We start from the raw sequence: 24,307 nt of genomic DNA, 5'->3' as shown, positions 1-24,307 counted from the left end.
GTACCATAAAGTAAACAGCCCAGGTTCAAATCCCACCTCCATACTTGCGACCTCCGGGGCTTTGCACAGGTTACTTCTCTCTGCCTCAGCTTTTTCATTTACAGAAGAGAGACAGTATTCTTGTCTGTCTCGTAAGTTTAAGGAGTAAATAAGTTACTCTGTGTAGTATCTGGTAGAGTAGGAGGAAATCTTAGTTCTGGTGATCACATCTGCATTCTAAAAAGCTCCCTCTGCCCGCCATGTTGTGAATAGATTAGAAGGAGCAAGGATGAAGGTAACGCAGGGAGTCAGAGTAGCAAGACAGGCACAGGTGCGCTCCGATGCGGTGCTTGCTGAAATCCCAGCGACGAGAACAGAGCCAGCTTTGGGTCTTTCACTCGGACACCTGCTCTGTGGACCTGCCACCAAAGGAAGCCGGTCCCTGGTTGCTGCCTAGCTGCTGTCCCTTCATGGAGTGGGCTTCTCCAGCTTCTACTCCATGGCCATTGGCTTCTAGCTTGCGGTTCTTTTTTCTGCCTCCAACAACTGCTCCCTTCCCTCTGCCTCCACGTTCATTAGGCCTGAAAAGTCCAAGGTGCTGCCTTACTCCGTGGTTTAGTTTTCTTCACTATCACATCATAATTGTTAGGGCGGTCCAGAGGCTAAGTCTCCAAGACATAGAGGCCTCAGGTGTGAGCAGTTCGTCATCCCCATGAGGCTTTGGCTGAGGCATCACCCACCCTATGTCATACTCTTGGAGCCTTCTGGTGATTGTGTATGACCACTTGTCTCAGCCAGTCCTCCCTGGACTTGATTTAGCACCTGACTTTCCCAGAAAAGTCCCATCTTAGTCATGTCCCCATATATCTTTGTTCTATATGTCATGACCAAGAGAATAATTGCGAGGTGACCTAAAGTCAAGACTTGCTATAGTTCTAGTAAAAGGGTGGCCGTGGATGATGCAGAGCTGAAGAGGGTTGTTTTTCTTATATCCTATGCATCTTAGGGAAGTCCTTCTAACCAGAGCGAGAATTACCATACCTGTAAACCGTACCTCCCCAGTTTCTGGCGAACCTAGTCTGAGGTTTAAGACTCCTCCCTGTTTACATTCTCCTGCAAGGTGAACATTCTAGTAACAAGACACAACTAAATCAAAATCAAATGAGTGCTGTATTGACCTTGGAAGTTATGTCCATATCACCATAATGTTGCCCTTGTTCAAAACTTTCTGACCTGCTGTGTGTTCTTTTGAATATTTTTAGTGGTGGCAGATTTTAATCCCTTTAAGGATAGGTCTGATTTTTTTGAAAGAGCTTAAGGCCTTTTCAAAGCCATGTCTTACAATGTAAAGGCCAATAAGGCTTGGAAAATACCATTTTTAATAAAAACAAATCTAACAGTAGAGTGACAAGAGGTTTTTTCAATATAAAATAAGACAGTTCCTGCAGAGGAAATGCCCTGGGCAGTGGCAGAATCGTTGGCATGAACAGGTAGCCTCCCATTATAATAACTTTGAGAAACAGCCTTCGTTTCAGTACTGTGTCTATTCAAAACCAAAATCGGCCGTACTGTCTCTGTAGTTACACTTTTGTCTTGCATTCAGGTAGCGTCATGTGATAGCATGGGAAAATCGAGAAGGAATCTATTTTGGAAAATATTTCAATTCAAAGCCTGTTTCTGAAGAAATGATAGTGTGAAGCCATGGTAAATGCCAATTTGACCTTTTTTCTGGTAAATCATAAGGTTACGTTTGGTTTCTTACAGGCTGCTTTGTGTTTGCTGGGCAGTCTTGGTATTTAAATGGTTATGTCTGATTCGAGTGGCCAAATTTGTTAGGGCCTTTATCTGCTGGCTTTTTGTTTTGAGACCAATTCAGCACATTAGAATCATGATAAATTAGCTTTTCTAAGAATATTTTAAAGCAAGTTAGATGGCTTTAAGTACAAAAAGATAAAATCAAATTACTTTCCTGAGTGTTTATATTTCATGATGAAATAAGTAAAGGCACATAAAATGTGCTGTCAACAAGTTAGTATTCCAATAAATAGTAAATTAGATTCAGTGTCTGCAGTGCTTGGGCATTAGGCTAAAAGCTAAACTAATTTTTGTAAGTATATAATAAATCTTGTCTTGTTGGGCACTTTGGATTCCAACCACTTTTTGCCAGTTATTGATCATGCGAATAGACGGCAGATTTGCCTGCCTAAAATGGTGTTTTGTGTTGCATAAGTTGGATGTTTCCTTTATTTATTTCCTCTCTGCCTTCATGGTTGCTTGATTTTATCTTTTTTCATCATTTTCTGCCCATAAAGACGTTTGAGAAAGAATAACTTAAGGGAGAAAAGCTGGAAGCAGGAGAACATTTAAACAAAGTGACCAAAGTAAGGAGACGTGGCATTAGACAGCCCTGGATGAGGGCCATGGTGGCCAAACTTGAAGAAAGTCAATAGGCAAAACTTACTACAAAAGACTTCCATTGGTGGCAGATAAATCATGTGTCCCTTAGGCTTCTATTTGAAGATATAAGTGAAATCCTTGTTTTGACTCATACCCTGGTCATTTGTTCCACATGTATTTATTTAGATTTTATTGTTGACTCTTAAAATCGTAGGCGCTTGATTTAAACATCTACTGTTGTTGCTCTCGGTTCTACTGTGAGTAGGAGACGGAAGACCTGTAGAAAATCACAGTACTAAATGGATGCACAAAGTGTCATTGAGATGACAACCACAAAATCGTCCCCCTTAAAGTGTGTGATTCAGCACTTTTTAGTATAGTCAAAGTTGTGTAAGCGTTACAATTTTACAACCTTGTCATCACCTCAAACAAAAGTCCTGTGCCCTTTAGCTGTCACTCTCAAATTGGCCTGTTCCCCTCCCTCCCTGCTCTAGCCAACCATTAAACTGTTTTTTGTCTCTGTAGATTTGCATGTGCTAGACATTTCATATACATGGAATCATATAGCGGATTCCTTTGTGACTGACTTTTTACTTAGAAGAATGTTTTCAAGTCTCATCCATATTGTAGCATCAGTATTTCACTACTTGTTATTGCCAAATAATATTCCATTTACAGATATGCCACATTATATTTCCACATTGATCGCTTGATGGACACTTGGACTGTTTCCACATTTTAGCTATTATGAATAATGTTGCTACGAATATCAGTTTTTGTGTGAACGTGTGTTTTCATTTCTCTGGGAGAACTGCTCGATCCTGTGGTAACTCTGTGTAACTGTTTGAGGAACTGCCAGGCTCTTTTCCAAAGTGGCGGCACCATTTTGTATTCCCACTAGCAACATAGGACACTGCTCCACATTTTCATTAACACTTGTTGTTATCAGTCTTTTTAATGGCAGCCACCCTAGTGGGTGTGAGGCATTATCTCATTGTGGTTTTGATTTGCATTTCTCTGATGACTGATGATGTTGAGTATCTTTTCCTGTGCTTATTGACAATCTATAAATTCTGTGAAGAAACGTGTACTCAGATCTTTTGTCCGTTTTCGATCAGCTTGTCATCTGATGGAGCTGTTGGAGTTCCTTATGTATTCTAACTGCAATTCCATTATCATATAGGGTCCTCTTTCTCTTTTTTTAATGTTTAATTTTGAGAGAGAGAGAGAGAGAGAGAGAGAGAGAGAGAGAGTGAGTGCACACGAGCAGGGGAGGGCAGAGAGAGAGAGGGAGAGAGAATCCCAAGAAGGCTGCATGCTGAGTGGAGCCCCACACAGGGCTCGATCCCACAACTGCAAGATCACGACCTGAGCCCATATCAAGAGTTGGACACTTCACTGAGAGACCCATGTACCCCTCTTTTTACTTTCTTGACAGCATCTTTTGAAGCACAAAACTTTGATTTTGAGGAAGTCCAACTTCTCACCTTTTTTCTTTGGTTACTTGTACTTTGCTATCATATCTAAGAAACCATTGTCAAATCCCAGTTCACAAAAATATACTCCTGTGTTTTCTATAAAATTAGTTTTCATTCTTAATGTCTGTGATCTATTTCAAGTTAATTGTTGTATATGATGTGAGGTAGGGTGTCAAACTTCATTCTTTTGTATGTGGATCTCCAGTTGTCCCAGTACCTTTTGTTGAAAGTATGATACATCCCTCATTGGATTATTTTGGCACCCATGTTGAAATCTGTTGACCAGAAGTGTGAGGATTTATTTTATTCCATTGAATATCCTTATGCCAGTATCACACTGTCTTAATTATTGCACCTTTGTAGTAAGTTTGAATCTGGAAGTGAGAATCCTCTAACTTTGTTCTTCCTTTACAAGTTGTTTTAGCTATTCTCGAATAGCTAAATAGCTCTTGAATAGCTAAATTGCTAATAGCTCTTGAATTCCCATATGCTGGGTTTTAGGATCAACATGTCAACTTCTGTAGGTAAGCCAGCTTGGGTTTTATAGTGATTGCTGTGAATCTAAATATTAATTTGGGGAGTATTGCCATCTTAAGTCTCCCAGTTCATTTACTTGGGATGTCTTCCAGTTTGTTCAGATCATCTTTCATTTCTTTCAGTTGTGTTTTATAATTTTGAGAGTGTAAATTTTACATTTCTTTTGTTAAATCTGTCCCCTAAGTTTTTTATTCTTTCTGTTGCTGTTTTGTTTGCTCATTGCTGGTGTACAGAAGTACATTTGGTTTTTGTATGTTGATCTTGTATCCTACAACCTTGCTCAACTCAATGGTTCCAACACTTTTAGTGGTTTTCTTAGGATTTTAATATATAAGATCGTGTTATCTATGAATAAAGATAGATCTACTTCTTCCTTTCCTATCTGGATGCATTTTATTTCCTTTTCTTGCCTAATTGCCCTGACTGGAACATCCAGGAAAGTGTTGAATAGAAGTGGTGAGAATGGATATCCTTCCCTTGTTCCTAATCTTGAGGGCAGAGTTTTCATTATTAAGGATGCTATTAGTATATGCCCTTTATTCAGGTTAAGGTAGTTAATTTCTATTCCTAGTTTTTTGTGTGTTTTATCATAATGGGGTGTTAGGTTTTGTCAAATGTTTTTTCTGTATCTGTTAAGATTGATCATTTGATTTTTTTCCCTTTATTCTATTGGTATAAAGTGCATCACCTTAGTTAATTTACTGGTGCTCAGCCAACTTTGCATTCCTGGGATAAATACCACCTAGTTGTGTTGTGTAATACTTTTTACATGCTGCCGGATTAGGTTTTCAAGTGTTCTTGAATATATTTGAGTATTCTAGAATCTTCTCCTTTTGTTTTATATTCATGAGATACTGCTCTGTCATTTTCTTATATGTTTGTCTGCCTTTAGTACAAGGGTCACACTGGTCTCATAGAATAAGTTGGGAAGTGTTCTCTCTTCTAATTTTTGGAAGACTGTGAAGAATTGATAGAGTTCACAACAGTGCATCCATCTGAACCTATGCTTTTCTTTCAAATTCCTACTTAATCTCTTTTCACATTTCTGTTCATATTTTCTGTTTTGTCTTGAGTCTGTGTGATTTGTCTCTCTCTAGATATTTGTCCATTTCATTTAAGTAATCTAATTCATTGGCATATAGTTGTTCGTCGTATTCTCTAATAATCCTTTTTTTATTTCTATAAGGTCAGTAGTAATGCCTCTCTTTCACTTGTGATTTTGGTAATTTTGAGTATTTTTTTTAATGCAGCTAAAGTTTTGTTCCACTGTGTTCAGAGAACAAACTTTTGGTTTCACTGATTTTCTCCATTGGTTTAATATTTTCTTTAATAATTTTTTTCACTATATTTGTTACTCATAGTTATTTTAAGACCCATCTTCTCAGAATCTATGTATGATTTATACCAACTTAATTTCATTGAGCTAGCATACTTCTTTATAACTCTATTCCCTTTTTGGACTGTTTTTATATAGGTTACATATCCAATTATATTTTATATAATTTTATGTCATTTAAAGATGAGAGGAGAGCAGGTATATATTGATAGCATTTGTTATATCAACCTTTATATTTACCATTTCTTTTTCTCTTCATTTGTTCTAAATCAGACCTTTCCTCACATATGTCCAAACAGTGTCAGCCAAAAGGATGGAAAGCAGGCTCTCTGAATGACTGTTAATCTGTGCGTGGTACAACTAAGTGTCAGCATTCACATTGCAGATCTGTGTGTTTGACAAGTTATTGGTAGATGGCCAAAAATGTCTTGTTCTAATAATCTCAGTAATTTACAGTTATGCCAAATTAAAGTTTCTGTTATGGTGAAGTAGTCTGTATCTGTGCTTTCCAACATGAGGGTCGGTAGCCACATGTGGCTATTGAGTATTCAGACTGAACTAATTTTAATTTATATTTAATTTTAAATAGCCAAAGTTATAGGTTCTCATACAGGACACCGAAGTTATCATCTCAGATGACTCCTTCCTTAATACTGTGATTAAACTTTGTAAGGTAGATTAAAGGGAAGAACCCCCAAAATATATGATAGTTTCATTTATCATAAAACAGAATATTCTTTAAGAAGTTGTTATATCTTTGTCAGCCATCTAAAAACTCATATGCACATAGACAAAGAACTGGTGCAGACACACCCATGCAGGGCCATGGCCAGGAGACGGGAGGTACGCGAGCCCTTGAGGTCCGCTTGGGGCACCATGGAGGACACACGCTCTGTGCCTGCGTCTCCGTGAATGCCGTACAAACAGCCAGTAAGGAGGGGAGGTTCTTTTTCTGCTTGTGGGAAACAAGAAAAAGGAAATCTTCAAAGCTACAATTGGAAACATTTACCTTATGTATGCAGAACATCAGTTGAGTAAAGGGAAGGAAACCCATAATGCTCTTCATAGATTTTTCAAAGAGTGTGCTTGCGGAAGTTTTCAGACTCTCAGCATCTTCCCTCATACTCTTTGAAGTAAGGAAATAGAGGATCCTATTATCCTCACTTCTCATTAAGGCATACCGCCTTTCATTGTTTCCAATACATGTTTCTCAGACATATATTGATGAAAGGCAAACTGCTCTCAGATGAAACAGACATAAACAAAATGTCTATTCCCGTGGAATAAAGCATGATAAAAATAAATACATAAAACCTAAAAACACGTGTTAAGAAATGTAGATGTTTCCCTCTAGGTCAGTATATATTAATGCCCATTATGGTTTTCCCTTCTCATATTAAGATGCACAGCACCATTATACACTATTGTTTAATTGTCTCAATGTGGTTGCCATATCCCAGTTGCTTCCACACGTTTTTGAACTCCTGTTACCATTTCACTATAAGGAAAAGCTGGTTCCACAAAACCTCTGCTGACAGTTAACATTTCATACTTCTCTGGGCCTATGTCAACAGTATAATAAAGAACAAAAGACATTACAGTGTGCACACCTATCATGGGGTAAAACAGTATATCTGTTTGGATCTTAAATATAATTTTCCCTCTTAAGGGAAAACGTGCTGCAAAGAGGAAAGTTAAAAGTCACGTTAGCTTAACACTGTAAGTAAGAATAAAGGGAAATTAAGTTTTCCTGCAGGTAAACTAATGTTGCCTCGTCCATTGGTTCCCAGGTCATAGATCTCTACTGGGGCATCGATGAAGACGAGTGGGACAGCCCCGAGCTCCAGAAGACGCGCATGAAGCAGCTGGAGGAGTGTTTGAAAACTTCCGCAGGTCCATGTTTTGTTGTGGGTATAAAAACACTAATGCTTTATATTAAATTGTAGATGACTGTGAGAATTGTTGTTGGTTTGTGATTCTTAAGGGACTTTTAGTTATTTTGAATGAGGAACAAATCCTGGCTTTTCTCTACCTATTGAAAAACTATAAACTGTCTCCTTGCCCTAAATGTGTGAGAACAAAACCTTCAGCTTCTCCATAAGCAGCACTGCAAATTCACGGTGAATAATTTGCAGTGGTAATCGAAGGGGTGACTTGGGTCTGACAGCAGTTTCCCCCACACCTTGTGATTAGCAGTAAGGATTACTGTGTCCGTGTACAGTAAGTAGCCCGATTTTCCTTACAGGGTATAATGTATTACATCAGTGTCTCCCTTTCTTGACACCAGAATTGTTGGCAGGTTGTTTTGTTTTGTTTTGTTTTGTTTAACACACTGACTGAAACATTTGTTAAAGTAAACCAATGTAGGACGTCAAATCCACCAATAGAAAGTGATGCCCTATGGGAGGAAAAAATTCTTCAGAGTGATTTTCAGCTAGATGCTCATTAAAGGCTACAAATGCACAGGTTTTTCAAGTGAGACATATTTTCCAAAGAATACATACTCTTCTATGTACACACAGTGGTAGTATGATATGCGGGTCACTCTCTGGCAGGTGATTGTGTCAAATCACTGCCTTAATTTAGCTTAAGAAAGAATTAGCTTATCCTGAATCCAGACAGATTTTAGCAATTGATATGGAAGTTACCCCTCTCAACACAGAGATGTTGAGGCTGATAGATGAATCTGAAACTAGTGAATGCTTCAAAGAAAATATCATACAGTTAAAAGCCTAGAGTTAGTGTGTCAGCAAGAGTTTTTAATATTTATTTGCATTTCTATTTATATTCAGTTCCACAAAGGATTAGGAAGACAGAGATGATATCAGATATCCAGCCACGCGATAGTGAAGTTCTTCCTGAGGATAATAAAGTGCATAAAGGTTCTACAGTATTTTTAGTATCAGTATATAAATTATTTACTTATTTGCCAACTACTTAATGCTTCTGTGCCAGGCCTTGCTCTTAGTGCTGGGCATATGGTGGGTTGACCCATATGAAATGGTTATTTTGTCTGCCACTTATGATTTAACCTTAGTTTTGAACTAAGAAGGTAAAACTCCCTGCCCTTAAGCAAAAACAATATAAAAACAGAGAGGGGGACAAAATAGAGGAGACTCTTAACTATAGAGCACAAACTAAGGGTTGCTGGAGGGGTTGTGGGTGTAGGGATGGGCTAAATAGGAAGGGACATTAAAGAAGACACTTGTTGGGATGAACACCAGGTGTTCGCAGAAGACTGATAAAACTAACCACTTTCAAAAGTTTTAATAATTATTGGGCACATACAAATAAAATAAAGAATAAATTGCCAAAATAAATAAATAAATCAGACCAAAAAAAACCCAAAAAACTCCTTGCCCTTTCGAGAGCTTAATATTCTTAAGTGGGCCCAAAGGGAGAGGGTAGGCAAAAATGAAGAAAATAAGGAAAATAATAAGTGCTATGGAGAAGAATACAAAAAGGAAGGAGAAGAGGGAAGACCCATGAGGGGAGAGATTTGTTATTTTCGGTAGAGTGGTTGGAGACAGGCCTTACTGCTAAGGTGTGGGTAGTGCCTGTGAGGGGAGATAGGAGGAAGGACGGGAAAGAACCAGGTATATTTCCAGAGCAGAGTGTTCCAGGGAAAGGACTTGGGACCATGCTTGGCATGTTCAGGGAACAGTATGAGCAAGAGGGGGGAGGACAGGATGATCTTGGGCTTGCTCATCTTGAAGTTGGCTGCAGAGATTTTGCTTCCAATGACCTGAGAGGCCAGAGAGTATTTTGAGAAGACTGAAGTGACCTAACCTCTCTTAAGGCCCACCACGGCTGCCAGGTGTAACATAGAGGGCAGAGCAGGGAGCCCCCTTAGAGCGCTAATGCAGGAAGCCAAACGAAAATACATGACTTAAGGGGTTGAAGAGTGGACATCTAACAACAGTGTCCTGTGGTCTGAACAGAACAAGACAGTCCTGAAAGCCATGTAAGATATCTGAAGATTTAGTAGGGGAAGAGGAATTAAGACCTTTTCCATGGGTCTTCAGAGGACAAAATTAGGACCGGCAGCTGGAAGGAACAAGAAGACAGGCTTCAGCTCCAGGTGAAGAAGTTGGAAGATACAGCACTCACTGGTTTGGGGCGGTCGCATATCCCTGGGCTCTGACATTTCATAGCTGCCTGACAGTGGAGGAGTTTCTTTACTACCCTCAGCCTCAGTTTCTTTATCTGTGAAATGGGGATGATGCTGATAATAGTTCTCTGTCTCCTGGGGTCCCTCTGAGGATGAAATGACATTCCAGAGCACTTTGTAGTGTCTCATATCCGGAATCCGCAGTAAGTGTTGTATCACTGTTACCTCTCAAAACTGTCTAAAGATGAAATCATCCGGCCCAGAGTGCAATGAGAGCATCATTAAGAAAGTTGTCATCAAAGGAGAGGTAGGGGTACTGTACAGGAGACTCCGTGGAAGACAAGTTAGACCAGGTTCCGTGATGCTTGGAAAGCCCAACTGGGGAGGTCCGCCCTGGGGAATCACGGTTGTTATGCTGTCCTGATTCAGCCTCAGAAAAGTCAGGAATGAGAGGGACATTCTCCACAACCCCCCCCTTTTTTGTCTCCCTGTAGAGCATCATACCCAAACTACTAAAATTAGCCACGGCCATTAATTCTCACAATTTGCTGGTAGGGAAGTGAAGAAAGACTGCCAGCTTCAGCAGGTTCTGAGAATAAAGGTTAAATGAGAGAACATAGGAACAGCTTCATTGAATGTAAACAAATGATTTATCCCTTCTCCTGTTCCATGTTGAAACTCAGGGGAACCAGGATGAAACCCTGTGGATACAGCCAGGATTACTCACCCCAGTGATCCTAAACCAGGCAAGACTTCTCTCCCTGCTTATAAGAAATATAGTACGTCTCTTATGGCCTTTCTTGTTGTAACTATGGTAACAGCAGGCGTGCATGTGTCGCCTTTGAGCTCCAGTTTCCTTGCCCAATGCTTCCTTGCGTTACTTCTAGAAGTCCTCATGACCCCTGTGGCTTGCAGCCCATGGCATATTATTCCCCCTAGTGCTAAAGTCTTTGGCAGGAAAATTCGCTATTGCTGAATGACAAAGTTTGTGTATTTTCAAAGGCTTCACAAATACTAGCCTTATGTTAGATGCAGATAAATTCTGCAACCAAACAAAGCTCGTTTTAAGTACCCGGGGAACTGAGACCCAAAGGGAACTTGGACCTAAACGTTCTATGTGCTTGGCTCTTTCCAGCATCCTTTCCCAAAAGCAGTCCTTTGGGATATGGCCTGAGGTCGTACAGTCAAGAAGGCTAATCCTCCACACTTGTCTGTGCACATGTTTGATCACAGGATGGGATGGCATCAGGTGCCTACACACGTGTCCAGTTTCTCAGAGGATCCACTTAGGAGACCTGTCATACTGAGAATACATCATTTTCTTGTAGGAAAGCACACACAGTGGGAAAAGGCCACACTTTGTATTTCGCAACCTGAGTTAGAGCCCTGGTTCTGACAGAGCCGTTAACTAACCTCACCCTGCTTTAATTACCACATCCATAAAATGGGGAAATAACCGTGAACTACAGCAAACGTAGAACAAATATCAAAGGTTTGCTGTAGGAACCAAATGTGATAGTTCTTGATAAAGGGATGGGATAAGGATGGGATATAAAGTGGGATTTATTTTCAAGTGAGAATAAAACGCTTTTACCCGTAATGGACATTTATGCAATATTGGACATTTTTCCCTTTGAAAATGGTGATGATAGTCTAAATGTAGAAAAGCACTAAGACTCGATTCACACCGTCAGATAATAGAGAGCAGATAATAGAGTCAAATGTTATAGGGGTTTTGAGTTCATTCTTAACAAACGTTGTAAAATTTAGAGTATATATTCATTTGCTGGATAGGAATTTGCTGGAATTTACTTAGACCTTGACCTGCTCCCAAGGAGGGGTGTTGACCAGGACCGCACTGTTTACAGGAAGACAGCTTACACCGGAGTCCAGAGTCCTCATCTTCAGAGAGTTGCCTCAGCCCCCACCAAGTGTGGGAAGCTTAGCAGAATCTTCCCCACAACTTGTCCCACCCACTTAGTCCAGAAAAACCTCTTATGAAGGAGGGGGGGATGCCCTTGAGCAGAGTTCCCGTATCCGTGGCCCTCTTCGTGATGCGTGTTTATGGAGAGGAAGCATTTTCTTGTCATCCTTCCAAATTTGGAGTACCCCAAAAGAATTGCTTGTGACATTTCAGCATTGACCCTAGACCTTAGGTGAAGGCCTATGTCTTGGCCAAAGTTCATTAAAGCAACTGTTGGCTTGAGGAACTGGGAGTTTGAGAAGCTTCCTTACAGGATTAGAAGAGCTTCCGCCAAGGGTGTCAGAGCTGTGGGAGATGCAGACAGCGTCTCGCTACATTCCCTCGGTCCAGAGTGGGTGATGTGGAGATTTACTGAGGGAGAGGCATTGGCAGTCTACCCTAGGGGATTCGAGCCAGGCCTGTGCAGCCAATACGGGCAGCTCCAGTTACCACGGACTGAGACAGGTAAGAGGTGATTCCATGACTTCACATTCAGAGGGCCATTCCCCGTATCTTAAGAGTCGGGACAAAGAGAATGCGGCGTGCTTTGTCAATTTCCAGAAGTCTCAGGGAGCCATAGTCCATATAGCATCCTCACTGGGGTACCAGACGTAAACAGACTTAATCTGTCAGCATTGGATAGAGAAGCATTCCAAAAGAACAGAACTACTGCCATCATTCTGACCTGAGCGTAAGTGGATGCACACCCATCTTCCACCCCACCCCACCCACCCCTACACACACACACACACACACACACACACACACTACCGTCACTGGCACCAGTGGTACTTGCAGAGAGCACTCTTGCCGACCACAGACGGCTCCTGGCAGCTGCACTTGAGACTATGCACAAAGTGGGAAGAAGGAAGCTCGGAAATAGACATTTTCAACTGGGCTAAATTTCAAAACAGAAATACGAAAACAGAAAGAAAGGGTTGGACCAAGAAATCGATCACTATTGAGTAATTTAAAGTTTTTCCACTAGGCAGAAGAATAAAGATGAGACAGAGCAAGGTCCATAGTTGTTACTGGTAAAAATGAAACCTTTCCATATTTGCACATCACAGAGGGACACTACTGAATGGAGCCTACAGCACACGGATCCGTTCCTTGTCACCTGCCCCCCACTCTCCTCCAGCTGCCATGATGCTTCAGATTTGGGATCGTTTGGGTTTTTTAATAATTTTCAGTGAAGGAAAACTATACAGTGAGAGTTCTGAAATCACTGAATTTGAAAGATGTGTTCTCACAACAGTTTAGCTTTGCAAACTATTTTATCCACATTCCGTTCCATGATTGATTTACCGTTTTAGGTATACTAAATTAAATAGAAACATGAAAAAAGAATACAAGTGCTTAGTCTCAGTTTGTACTTTAAAAAAATATGCAGGGGTTGTGTATGATTTAGTTCTCACATTTATAGGTACAGGTTTACTAGTCAAAACATGAAAAATAGAAAAATAGTCATTGATCAGAGCTGGAAAACATTTAATCAATCTAGATTTTTTTTTAAGTCCTTCCCTAAAAAAATTAAATAAAACTTAATCTGAAGCCTTAGATTTTCAACATGAAGTCTTATAGGGGCACCTGGGTGGCTCAGTTGGTTGAATGTCTGATTTTGGTTTCGGCTCAGGTCATGATCCCAGGGTCATGGGATTGAGCCCGTGTGGGGCTCTGCACTGAGCGTGGAGCCTGCTTGAGCTCTGTTCTCTCTCTCTCCCTCACCCCTCTGCTCCTCACCCTGAATTGCATACTCCCTCTAGAAAAAAATTTTTAAGACATTTTTATAAAATTAAGTTTGTCCAGTTGAAACCAACTAGTTAACTGTAGCTCTAGAATAGGTTCCAGTTGGGTTCCAATAAATCACCTGGTTATCACCCAAGTAATGATAGAATGAGAAAACACTGAAAATTATTGAAAAGGAAGCTAGTTATCTTGTTTATAGAATCCAAGAGATTCCTTTAGTTCAAGCACGGTTTCACAGTAAGAAGAATTACGGACCGAAGAGAGAACAGGAGAGCAGTCAACCTCTGTGTAACTTAATTGGTAAGAAAAAGTGTTCATTGGAAACTGTAGTCCAAAGGACTTATGTTTCCGAGTGGAATTTCAACCACTTAAAAAATTATAAATATCCTGTTTTTACAGAGATAGTAGAGCTTTGAAGATATCAATGATTAGACAAGTTCCATGTCCAGAGAGAAAAGTCCTTTCTTGGTGAGCTGGCATTACATTTGGAGGAGGGCGAAAAGTAAACACAGTTTTCTCCATGAGACATGTGCTGCTCAGTGGGCAACATGGAATAATGGAAAGCTGGGATGGAAAAGCAGAGTGGTCTTCTTCCACAATCTCTTACTGTTTAGAAAAACAAAGTCCACTGAAACCTAACATGAATATTCAAGTCTTGCCATTGACACATTTGAATTCAAAGTCAACTGAATCCAACTAAACCTACAACCTAGTTGCACCCAGTTCAAATACTGCAACTGACATGATCAGCCTCTTCTCCTGCCTAACAGAGAGGAAAAGGAACCCATAAATAACAGCTCTTCTAAATACAATACCCAGACAAAAATAGACACATAAATAAATGGAACAGAGTAGGGAGCCCAAAAATAAACCCACACTTATATGGTCAATTAATCTATGACATAGGAGCCAAGAATATACGATGAGGAAAAGATAGTCTTTTCAAAAAACGGTGCCCAGAAAACTGGACCACTTTCTTTACACCATATGCAAAAAATCAAAATGGATTAAAGAACTAAATGTGAGACCTGGAACCCTAAAACTCCTATTAAAAAACAACAACAACAAACATAGGCAGTAATTTCTTGGATATCAGCTTAGCAACATTTTTCTAGATATGTGCCCCAGGCAAGGGAAACAAAAGCAAAAATAAACTATTGGGACTACACCGAAATAAGGTTTTGCACAGCAAAGGAAACCATCAACAAAGTAGACAACCCACTGGGAGAAGATTTATGCATATGATATATCTGATAAAGCATTAATATCCAAAATATATGAAGATTTTACACAACACCAAAAAGCAATAGGATTTAAAAATGGGCAGAGGAGGGGCACCTGGGTGGCCTAGTTGGTTGAGCGGCCGACTTCAGCTCAGGTCATGACCTTGTGGTTCATGAGTTTGAGCCCCACATCAGGCTTACTGCTGTAAGCACAGAACCCACTACATATCCTGTGTCCCCCTCTCTCTGCCCCTCTCCTGCTTGTACTCTGTCAAAAATAAATAAACATTAAAAATGGGCAGAAGATGTGTAGCAGCAGAAGAACGTATAATCCAGTAATCCCACTGGGTAGTTAGCCAAAGAAAACAAAAACAAATTCAAAAAGTTACATGTATCCCTGTATTTTATTGCATTATTTACAGCAGCCAAGATATACAGTCATCACAAGTGTCCACTAATGAATGGATAAAGACTCTGTGAAATATATATATAGATATATAGATATCACAATGGAATATGAACCATAAAAAATGATATCTTGCCATTTGCAACAACATAGATGTACCTAGAGGGCATTATGCCAAGTGAAATAAGTCAGGGAAAACAAATACTATATGATTTTCCTTTTTTTGTAGTTCCAGATTTTTACTTAAATTCCAGTTAACATACAGTGTAATATTAGTTTCAGGTGTAGAATTTAATGATTCATCACTTACATACAATACCCAGTGCTCATCACAACGTGTGCCCTCCTTAATACCCACCACCCACTTAACCCATCCCCTCACCAACATCTCCCCCAACTCAGCAACCCTCAGTGTGTTCTTTTTAGTTGAGTCTGTTTTATGGTTTGCTTCTTTTATCCCCCCTTGTTCATCTGTTACATTTCCTAAATTCCACTTATGAGTGAAATCATGTTGTCATTCTTGGACTTATTTCATTTAGCATAATACTCTCTAGCTCCATCCACATCATTGCAAATGGCAAGATTTCATTGTTTTTGATGGCTGATATTTCATTGCGTGTGTGTGTGTGTGTGTGTGTGTATCCATCCCACATCTTCTTTATCCATTCATCAGTCAGTGGACATTTGGGACCTTTCCATAATTTGACTATTATTGATAATGCTGTCATAAACATCAGGGTGCATGTTTCCTTTGAATAGGTATTTTTGTATCCCTTGGGTAAATACCTAGCAGTGCAATTTCTGAATCCTAGGGTAGTTCTATTTTTAACTTTTTGAGGAACCTCCATACTGTTTTCCAAAGTGGCTACACCAGTTTGCATTTCCACCAACAGTGTGAGAGGGTTCCCCTTTCTTTAGCCATTCTGACAGGTGTGAGGTGATATCTCATCATGGTTTTGATTTGTATTTCCCTGGTGATGAGAGATGCTGAGCCTCTTTTCACATGTCAGTTAGCCATCTGGATATCTTCTTTGGAAAAATGTCTGTTCATGTCTTCAGCCCATTTTTTAACTGGATACTTGTTTTTGTGTGTTCCATTTTATAAGTTCTTTATAAATTTTGGATACTAACTCTTTGTCATAGGTGTCATTTGAAAATATCTTCTCTATATGATTTCAATTATATGTGGAATCTAAAATAAATTTGAACAGGCATCTGGGTAGCTCAATTGGTTGAGCATCTGACTTCAGCTCAGGTCATGATCTTACAGCTCGTGAGTTCGAGCCCCGTGTTGGGCTCTGTGCTGACAGCTCGGAGCCTGGAGCCTGCTTCAGATTCTGTGTCTCCCTCTCTCTGCCTGTAACCCACTCACATTCTGTCTCTGTCTCTCTCAAAAATAAATAAAGGTTAAAAAAATTTTAAATAAATTTGAACAAGCAAATCAGCAAAACAAAACAAAAAACCCAAAAAACAAAAACAAACAAAACAGACTCTTAAATACAGAGAACTGGTAGTTTCCAGAGGGGAGGTAGGTGAGGGAGTGGGTGAAATAGATAAAGGGGATTAAGAGGTATAAAATTCCAGTTATAAAATAAATAAGTCACAGAGATGAAAAGTACAGCACAGGGAATACAGTTGACAAAATTTTAAGAGCATTTGGTGACAAATAGTGAATACACTTATTGTGGGAGCACCAAGTATAGAATTGTTGAATCTGTATGTTGTACACCCAAAAATCCTATAATATTGTATATTAATTATGCTTCAGTAAGAAAATAATAAATGTAATGCGCAGAATACAATGAAAATTACAAGCCATGCAAAGAATCAAGAAAATATGATTAATAAGAAAAAGTAGATAATAGAAGTCAGACCCCTAGATGACTAGATAGAGTTGACAGGCAAAAGCTGTTGGATAACTATTTTTAAATCTTAATGAAAATAGATGAAAAGTAAGGTAAAATGAATGAGAAGATGGATAATTTCAACAAAGACATGGAATCTATAAAAAATATGAAAGAATCAAATGAATATTTTAGAATTAAAATATATACAGTGTCTAAAAGTTGAAACTTACTTGATGGGCTTAATAGTAGACGCAACACAGTAGAAGGCAAGATTAGTGAACTCAAAGAGAAGTCAGTTAAAATATATGTAAATTGAAGCATAGATTTTCTTTAATAGAGTAAATGAAACAGAATAAAATAGACAAGACATGTGAGGTACAAATCGTCTCACAGAAGTATAACTGGTGTCTCAGAAAAAGACACCAAGAAAAAAGATGTGAAGTAACAAGTGAGAATTTTCCAAAACTATTTGAAGACATCAACTCACACAGATTCAAGAAGCTCAGTAAACTCCAAGGAAATTGCACCTGATCACATTTTAGTAAACTGCTGAAAAGCAAAAATAAAGAGGAAGAAAAAAAAAACCTTAAAATCCATCAGAGAGGAAACAATTATTACCTTCAGAAAAACAACAGAGAGCCTATCAGTTGACTTTTTAATTGAGAAATTCTTGAAGTCAAAAGACAATGAAATAATATCTTTAAAGAGCTAAAGGAAAAAAAAAAAAAACAGCCAAGCTAGATGGCTATACCTAGTGAAAGTATCCTGCAAACACGATAAATAAAGACGTTTTCAGACAAAAACAGAAAGACCTTGTCATCCACATTCAAAGGAAAACTAAAAGATGGTTTTCTGCCTTAGAGAAAATGACCACAAGGAGAAGTTCAAATCCATAAAAAGGAATTAAGAGCACTGAAAAGGATAATGTCAATTTTGACTGTATTAAGCAACTAATAATGCTGTATAGGAATGGTAACATGAAAGGCAGATACAAGCCCATTATAGCTCAAAGGGCAAAAGGGACAAATGTGGTTAACCTCTTTTAAAGGTAGTCTTGCATTACTTGGGAAGTGATAAAGTAAAACTTAGAGCTTATCTGTATTTAGTGAAGAATGAATATTATAATATACCTATATAGGTTCTCCTATACATAGGTATAATATTCATTCATTATAATGAATGATATAAAAATTTCATGTAAGAGATTAAATAGAATAACTCCTCTAAAAGAGGGCTAGAAAAGAATAAAGCATGGATGCAATAAATAGAAAGGTGGAAGCCTTAACCCCAACTATTTCATTAAATTTAAAATAGACTAAACACTCCAACTAAGATACAGATACAACTATGTGCTGTCCACTAACATAAACAAAGTTTTGTCAGGCTTTAAGCTAAGGCTTTAAGCTAAGAAGACATAGGGACATTTCATAAGATAAAAAGTTCAATTCAGTGGGAAGATGTAATATTCCTTTAAGCACGTAATAATACGGCTTCAAAATACAGGCACACCTCGAGATATTGCAGGTTTGGTTCCAGGCCACCACAATAAAGTGAATATCAAAATAAGGTGAATCAAATGAATTTTCTGGTTTCCACTGCATGTAAAAGTTATGTTTACACTGTATTGTAGTCTATTCATAATAGCATTAGGTCTTAAGAATAAAACAGCGTATAATTGTATAAATGTAAATTGTCAATTTAAAAATACTTTATTTGGCTAAAAAAATGCTAACCATCATCTGAACTTTCACGGTCATAATCTTTCTGCTGATAGAGGGTCCTGCCTCGATGTGGATGGCTGCTGACCCGTCAGGAAGGTGGTTGCTGAAGGTTAGGGTGGCTGTGGCAATTTCTTAAAAGAAGACAATAAAGTTTGCCGTATCAAGTGACCCTTCTGTGTAGCATCAGGTGCTGTTTGGTAGCATTCTAACCCCAGTAGAACTTTTTTCAAAATTGGAGTCCCTCCTCTCAAACCCTGCCAGTGTTTCATCAACTTAGTTTATGTCATATGCTAAACCCTTTGTTGTCATTTCAGTAACCTTCACAGCATCTTCAGGAGTAGATTCCATTTCACTCCATTTGCTCATCCGTAAGAAGGAACTCATCATCTGTTCAAGTTTGATCATGAGATTGCAGCAATCCAGTCACGTCTTCAGGCTGCACTTCTAATTCTGGTTCTCTAGTTATTTCCACCACACCTGCAGTGACTTCCTCCACCGAAGTCTTGAACCCCTCAAAGTTTTCCATGAGGGGTGGAATCAATTTCTGCCAAACTCCTGTTAGTGTTATTTATATACTTATGCTTAATTTCCCCATGAATCATAAATGTTCTTAATGGCACCTCAGACCATGAATCCTTTCCAAAAAGCTTTCAGTTTACTTTGCCCAGATTCATCAGAAGAATCACTATCTATGGCACTATGGCTTTACAAAATGTATTTCTTTAATAAGACTGCAAGTTGAAAAGACCCCTTGATCCAGGGGCTGCAGAATGGTTGTGTTATCAGGCATAAAGAGGACATTAATCTCGTTGTCCATCTCCATCAGAGCTGTTGGGTGACCAGGTACATGGTCAACGTGCAGTCATATCTTCAAAGGAATCTTTGAGCAGTAGGTCCCAACAGTTAGCCTAAAACACTCAGTAAAACATTCAGTAAACATTCATGTAAACAGATGTGCTGTCATCCAGGCTTTGTTGTTCCCTTTACAGAGCAAAAGCAGAGTAGATTTAGCATCATTCTTAAGGGCCCAAGGATTTTTGAAATGGTAAATGAGCAATGGCTTCAACGTGAAGTCACCAGCTGCCTTGGCTCCTAACAAGAGAGCCAGCCTGCCCTTTGAAGCCAGCCATTGACTTGTCCTCTTTAGCTATGAAAGTCCCAGATGGCCTCTTTTTCCAATAGAAGACTGTTTTGTCTGCATCGAAGATACGTTTTGTGTAGCCACCTTTGTTAGTTATCTTACCTAAATCTTCCGGATAACGTGATGCAGTTTCTACATTAGCACTTGCTTCTTCCCCTTGCGCTCTCATGTTCTAGAGACAGCTTCCTTCCCTAAACCTCTTGAGCCAGACTCTGTTAGCTTCAGACTTTTCTTCTGCAGCTTCCTCTCCTCTCTCAGCCCTCACAGAATTGAAGAGAATTAGGGGCTTTCTCTGGGCTAGGCTTTGGGTTAAGGGAATGTTGTAGCTGGTTTGATCTTCTATCCAGACCCCTCAAACGTTCTCCGTCATCAGTAAGGCTGTCTTATCATTCGTGTGTTCATTCAAGTAGCGCCTTTAATTTCCTTCAAGAACTTTTCCTTCGCATTCACAATTTGGCTAACTGGTGCAAGGGCCCTAGCTTTTAGCCTGTCTCGACTTTTGACACACCTTCCTCACTAAGCTGAGAGAACTTTCCTCACCAAGCTGAATCATTTCTAGCTTTTGATTTAAAGTGAGAGACAGGTGACTCTTTAACTTGAACACCTAGAAGCCATTGTAAAGTTATTAATCAGCCTAATTTCAATATTTTTTCTGTCACAGGGAATAGGGAGAGACGGGGAAAGGCCTATTAGTGGAACAGTCTGGAACACACAGCATGTATCAATTAGGTTCAGTCTCCTTTGGCTAGGGTTTGTGGCACCCCAAAACAATTACAATAGTAACATCAAACATCACAGATCACCGTAACAAATATAATAATGAAAAAGTTTGAAATATTTCAAGAATCACAAAAATGTGACTGAGAGACACAAAAAATGAGCAAATGCCATTGGTGAAAGGGCACCAGTAGGTTTGCTGCCATGAATCTTCAATTTGTAAAAAACAGTTATCTGCAATAAAGTGAGGTACGCAGGACTTGACAGAACTAAAAGAGAAATAGTTGGAAATTTTTATAAACTTCTTTTTAAAAAAAAATTTTTTTTTTAATGTTTACTTATTTTTGAGACAGAGACACAGCATGAACAGGGGAGGGTCAGAGAGAGAGGGAGACACAGAATCCAAAGCAGGCTCCAGGCTCTGAGCTGTCAGCACAGAGCCCGATGCAGGGCTTGAACTCAACGGGCCATGAGATCACGATCTGAGCCCATAAACTTCTTCTAGTATCGGAATTAATAAGTAGAAAACAAAAATCAGTAAGTATATACATTTGAATAACGTGACCAGCAGTGACCTAATTAACATTTATATCCTAGCTGTTATAACCAATAATGACAGAATGTACCTTTTTTCAGTGACACTTCAGTTTGCTGAAGTGGAAAGTGTGATTCATCCATATGATGGGTAATAACACAAGTCAACAAATTTCAAAGGACTGAAATTCCACTAAATGTGTGCACTCACCTCAGTGGAATTAAAAACTAAGAAAAAAAATCACTGAAAGAGAACTACAAAATCTCTAAATACACAGAAGTTAAGCAGCATAGTTCTAAGTGAACCAGGGATAAAAGATGAAATATCACAAGGGAAATTTTATAATATTCTTAACCAATTAAAATGAAAACACAACATAACTAAACGTGTGGGGTTCAGCTAAAGCAGTGCTTGCAGGAACAAAGGAGGAAATGCACAGAAATGGGTTTATTAGAAGAGAGTTTGGCAATTAATGATTTAATTGTCCATCTCAAAGAAGCTCAAAGAAGAGAAAATTAAACCTAAGGAAATCCAAAGACAGCAGCACATTCATCAGAATGTGTCAGCTTTCGGGTGCCTGGGGGGCTCAGTTGGTTAAGTGTCCAACTCTTGATTTAGGCTCAGGTCATGATTTCATGGTTTGTGAGTTCAAGCCCCACATCAGGCTCTGCACTGACCTTGCAGAGCCTGCTTGGGATTTGCTCTCTCCCCTCTCTCTCTCTGCCCTTACCCCATTTGCTCTCTCCCTCAAAATAAATAAGCTTAAAAAAATTTGTTTAAAGAATTCATCAGCTTTGAAACCACTTTCAAAGGTTCTCAGTACTGCTCACACCTCTAAAGATAAAAGGGTGATGTGACTTTAGAACTGGAAAGAGCCTTGAGATCATCAAGTAACTAAGTGGTTAAAAAAAAAAAATCCCACGTTTTACACACAGGTAAAAATTGAGACCCAAAGAAATGAAGGAATCCAATATTTCCTGCATGCCTAAAATACGCCAGGTTCTATTCTGAGCACGTTTCATCTACTAGTTCTTACACTAACCCATTGCAACCGTTATTTTTCCAGTTCTGTCCGTGAGGATGCTGAGACACAGGCAGTTTCTTTAATTTGCCTGAAGTCTTCCAGCTAGTTAAGAGATGGGTCCAGGATTCCAGCCAGGTCTGCAACTCCAAAGGCCATATTCTCCCTACAAGCCCCTAGGTGGCTTACTTGGAGGATATAGTGAGCTCTAGAAATGACATCCCTTCCTCTCGGTCTCTTCTCACGCTATAAAAGCACAGAAATTGTACCATAGTACTCTGTTTCCATTGTGTGGAATTGTTTCACACACCATTGAGCGGGTCAGGTACTGTAATCACTGATCTAGTGTGCAATATACTTTCCAGTGTGCAATAGAATGTCCAGTGGGGAATGTAGCTGTTTTGCCCAAGGCTTTATTAAAATTGCTTAAGCTAACCATGAAATTCTGTAATAAACTTTGACTTGTTAACCGAATTTCCCTGGACAGAGGACCTGGAAGCTGCCAAAGTCTGTGCTTGGAAATGCCATACATGCACATTGTCAGAACAACACAATGATTTCTTAGATTTCTTTTCCCCTTACACTTACCCAGTGTCTATCTACTCACAGTACAAGGTCCAGGTCGGCTATACCAAACCAGCCTAAAGTCCCCATGTGGTTCTAGAAATGCACAGTGTTGCTCAATAAAAGCAATTCCTGGAGTGTCTATCATGTATAAGACTCTGTGCTTTGTTCTCTGAATAACATATTAATAGCTAAATATTCTGTGCTCAGAGATAGAAAAATAAGGAATATACTATCTCTGTCCTAAGCATTCGCCTAAACAGAAAGAGATGTGTATGCAGTTACATATGATCCAGTTTGACAAACACGTCAATATGGTGTTAGACAAGTGTTATGAGAGCCAAAGGGAAAATAGGGCTTGTTCTGACTCTCTGGGTCGGAAGAGGTCTACAGAGGAAGGGATGTTTGCAAAGAAGCTAGAAGGACTTTCCATCTCTAGATCTAGCACAGCAAATGGGAGGGTGCCTTGATTGTCCAGAGAGCAACAGTTCCTGAATGCAGTTAGAATACAGGCAGCGTGACAGAGCCGTGGGGAACACGAGGCAAGAAATGTCATTTGAGGCCAGATCTTATAAATAAGTTGCAGCTTACACTTGTTAGCAGTGAGGGGGGACATTCTCTGAAGGTAGTGTTGGGAAAAAGCTAGAGACACTGGAGCCCAGCTAATGTCATGCAGCTGACGTGATCGAGGTGGAGGATTATCTGGTGTGGTGAGAGGTGAAATAGAGGGGTGGGTATAGACTAGAGACATTTAAGAAATAGAATGGGGGGAGGAGTTGCTGAAGAAGGATGAAGAGTCAAAGGTGCTTATGCTAATACCCAGGGTATTGCCTCTTCCATCCATTCCACTGTCACAGACACTGAAATGACACACGTTATAGAATAACCTATAATCCAGCTTTACAAAAGCTAATTATCTGCTGAATATAAAACCTAAGACCATCAAGAGTATATAATATTTATTCCAATCTGTTTTCTTCCTGATTCTTCCCTATCTTGGGCCATGTTGGGGGCAGGGGGCAGTAAAACCAGTAACCAAGAGTGAATAAGGAGCAAATGGAATCACAAAATCAGTGTGGACCATCAGAGTTCTATGAACACTTCTCATACTGGTTTTTACTTCTTTAAAGCATCAAGAAAGGAGCAATTTTTTAAACATCTGTTATGGGTCAAATGCGAAGAAAACTCTGCGGTTGGAGGTCAAAGTAGGTGCTCTCCTAGCTTGGAAATCTGTACAAACATGGGACAGCCTTGTGGGCCTTCTCTGTTTTATGGCCCCTTTATTCTCAGCTGTCTATAGCAGCCCCTGAAATATCAGGACGTCCTTCCCTTTTTCCTGTTTTGTCTTCATTCTTTAGCACCTGAGATGCTAGAAAAAATACAGATCTAGTCATAGGATCATCATTGCTCTCCTCCCCTCCCTGCTTCGCTATGACAAGTTGACAAACCATCTTCCCAGCCATCCTGCAGAACTGAACTGAATGGTTTGAGGCAATTTAAATATTTTAACATTTTCATTTATTTACATATAACGTCTCTGATTATGGAAGAGGTGATGGCTTTAACTTTTTAACTTGGAGAG

General features: G+C 39.4%; 1 protein-coding gene across 2 annotated transcripts in view; it reads left to right on the top strand.

Annotated features, from left to right (window-relative positions):
* NWD2 (NACHT and WD repeat domain containing 2) overlaps positions 1 to 24,307 on the top strand; it is a 179,423-nt gene that overhangs the window by 82,992 nt on the left and 72,124 nt on the right. The window contains exon 3 of one of the 2 annotated variants that reach the window (XM_015076960.3): positions 7,518 to 7,634. In XM_015076960.3, the coding sequence (XP_014932446.3) occupies positions 7,518 to 7,634 (117 nt within the window). Of the gene's footprint in view, positions 1 to 7,517; positions 7,635 to 24,307 lie in introns of those variants that run through there. The other variant, XM_053217468.1, reaches the window with a different exon arrangement.

Source organism: Acinonyx jubatus, chromosome B1, assembly GCF_027475565.1.
Source record: "Acinonyx jubatus isolate Ajub_Pintada_27869175 chromosome B1, VMU_Ajub_asm_v1.0, whole genome shotgun sequence".
In the NCBI taxonomy this organism is placed as follows: domain Eukaryota; kingdom Metazoa; phylum Chordata; class Mammalia; order Carnivora; family Felidae; genus Acinonyx; species Acinonyx jubatus.
Note: the sequence above shows the minus strand (reverse complement) of the source record. Positions and strands in the feature narration are given on the sequence as shown.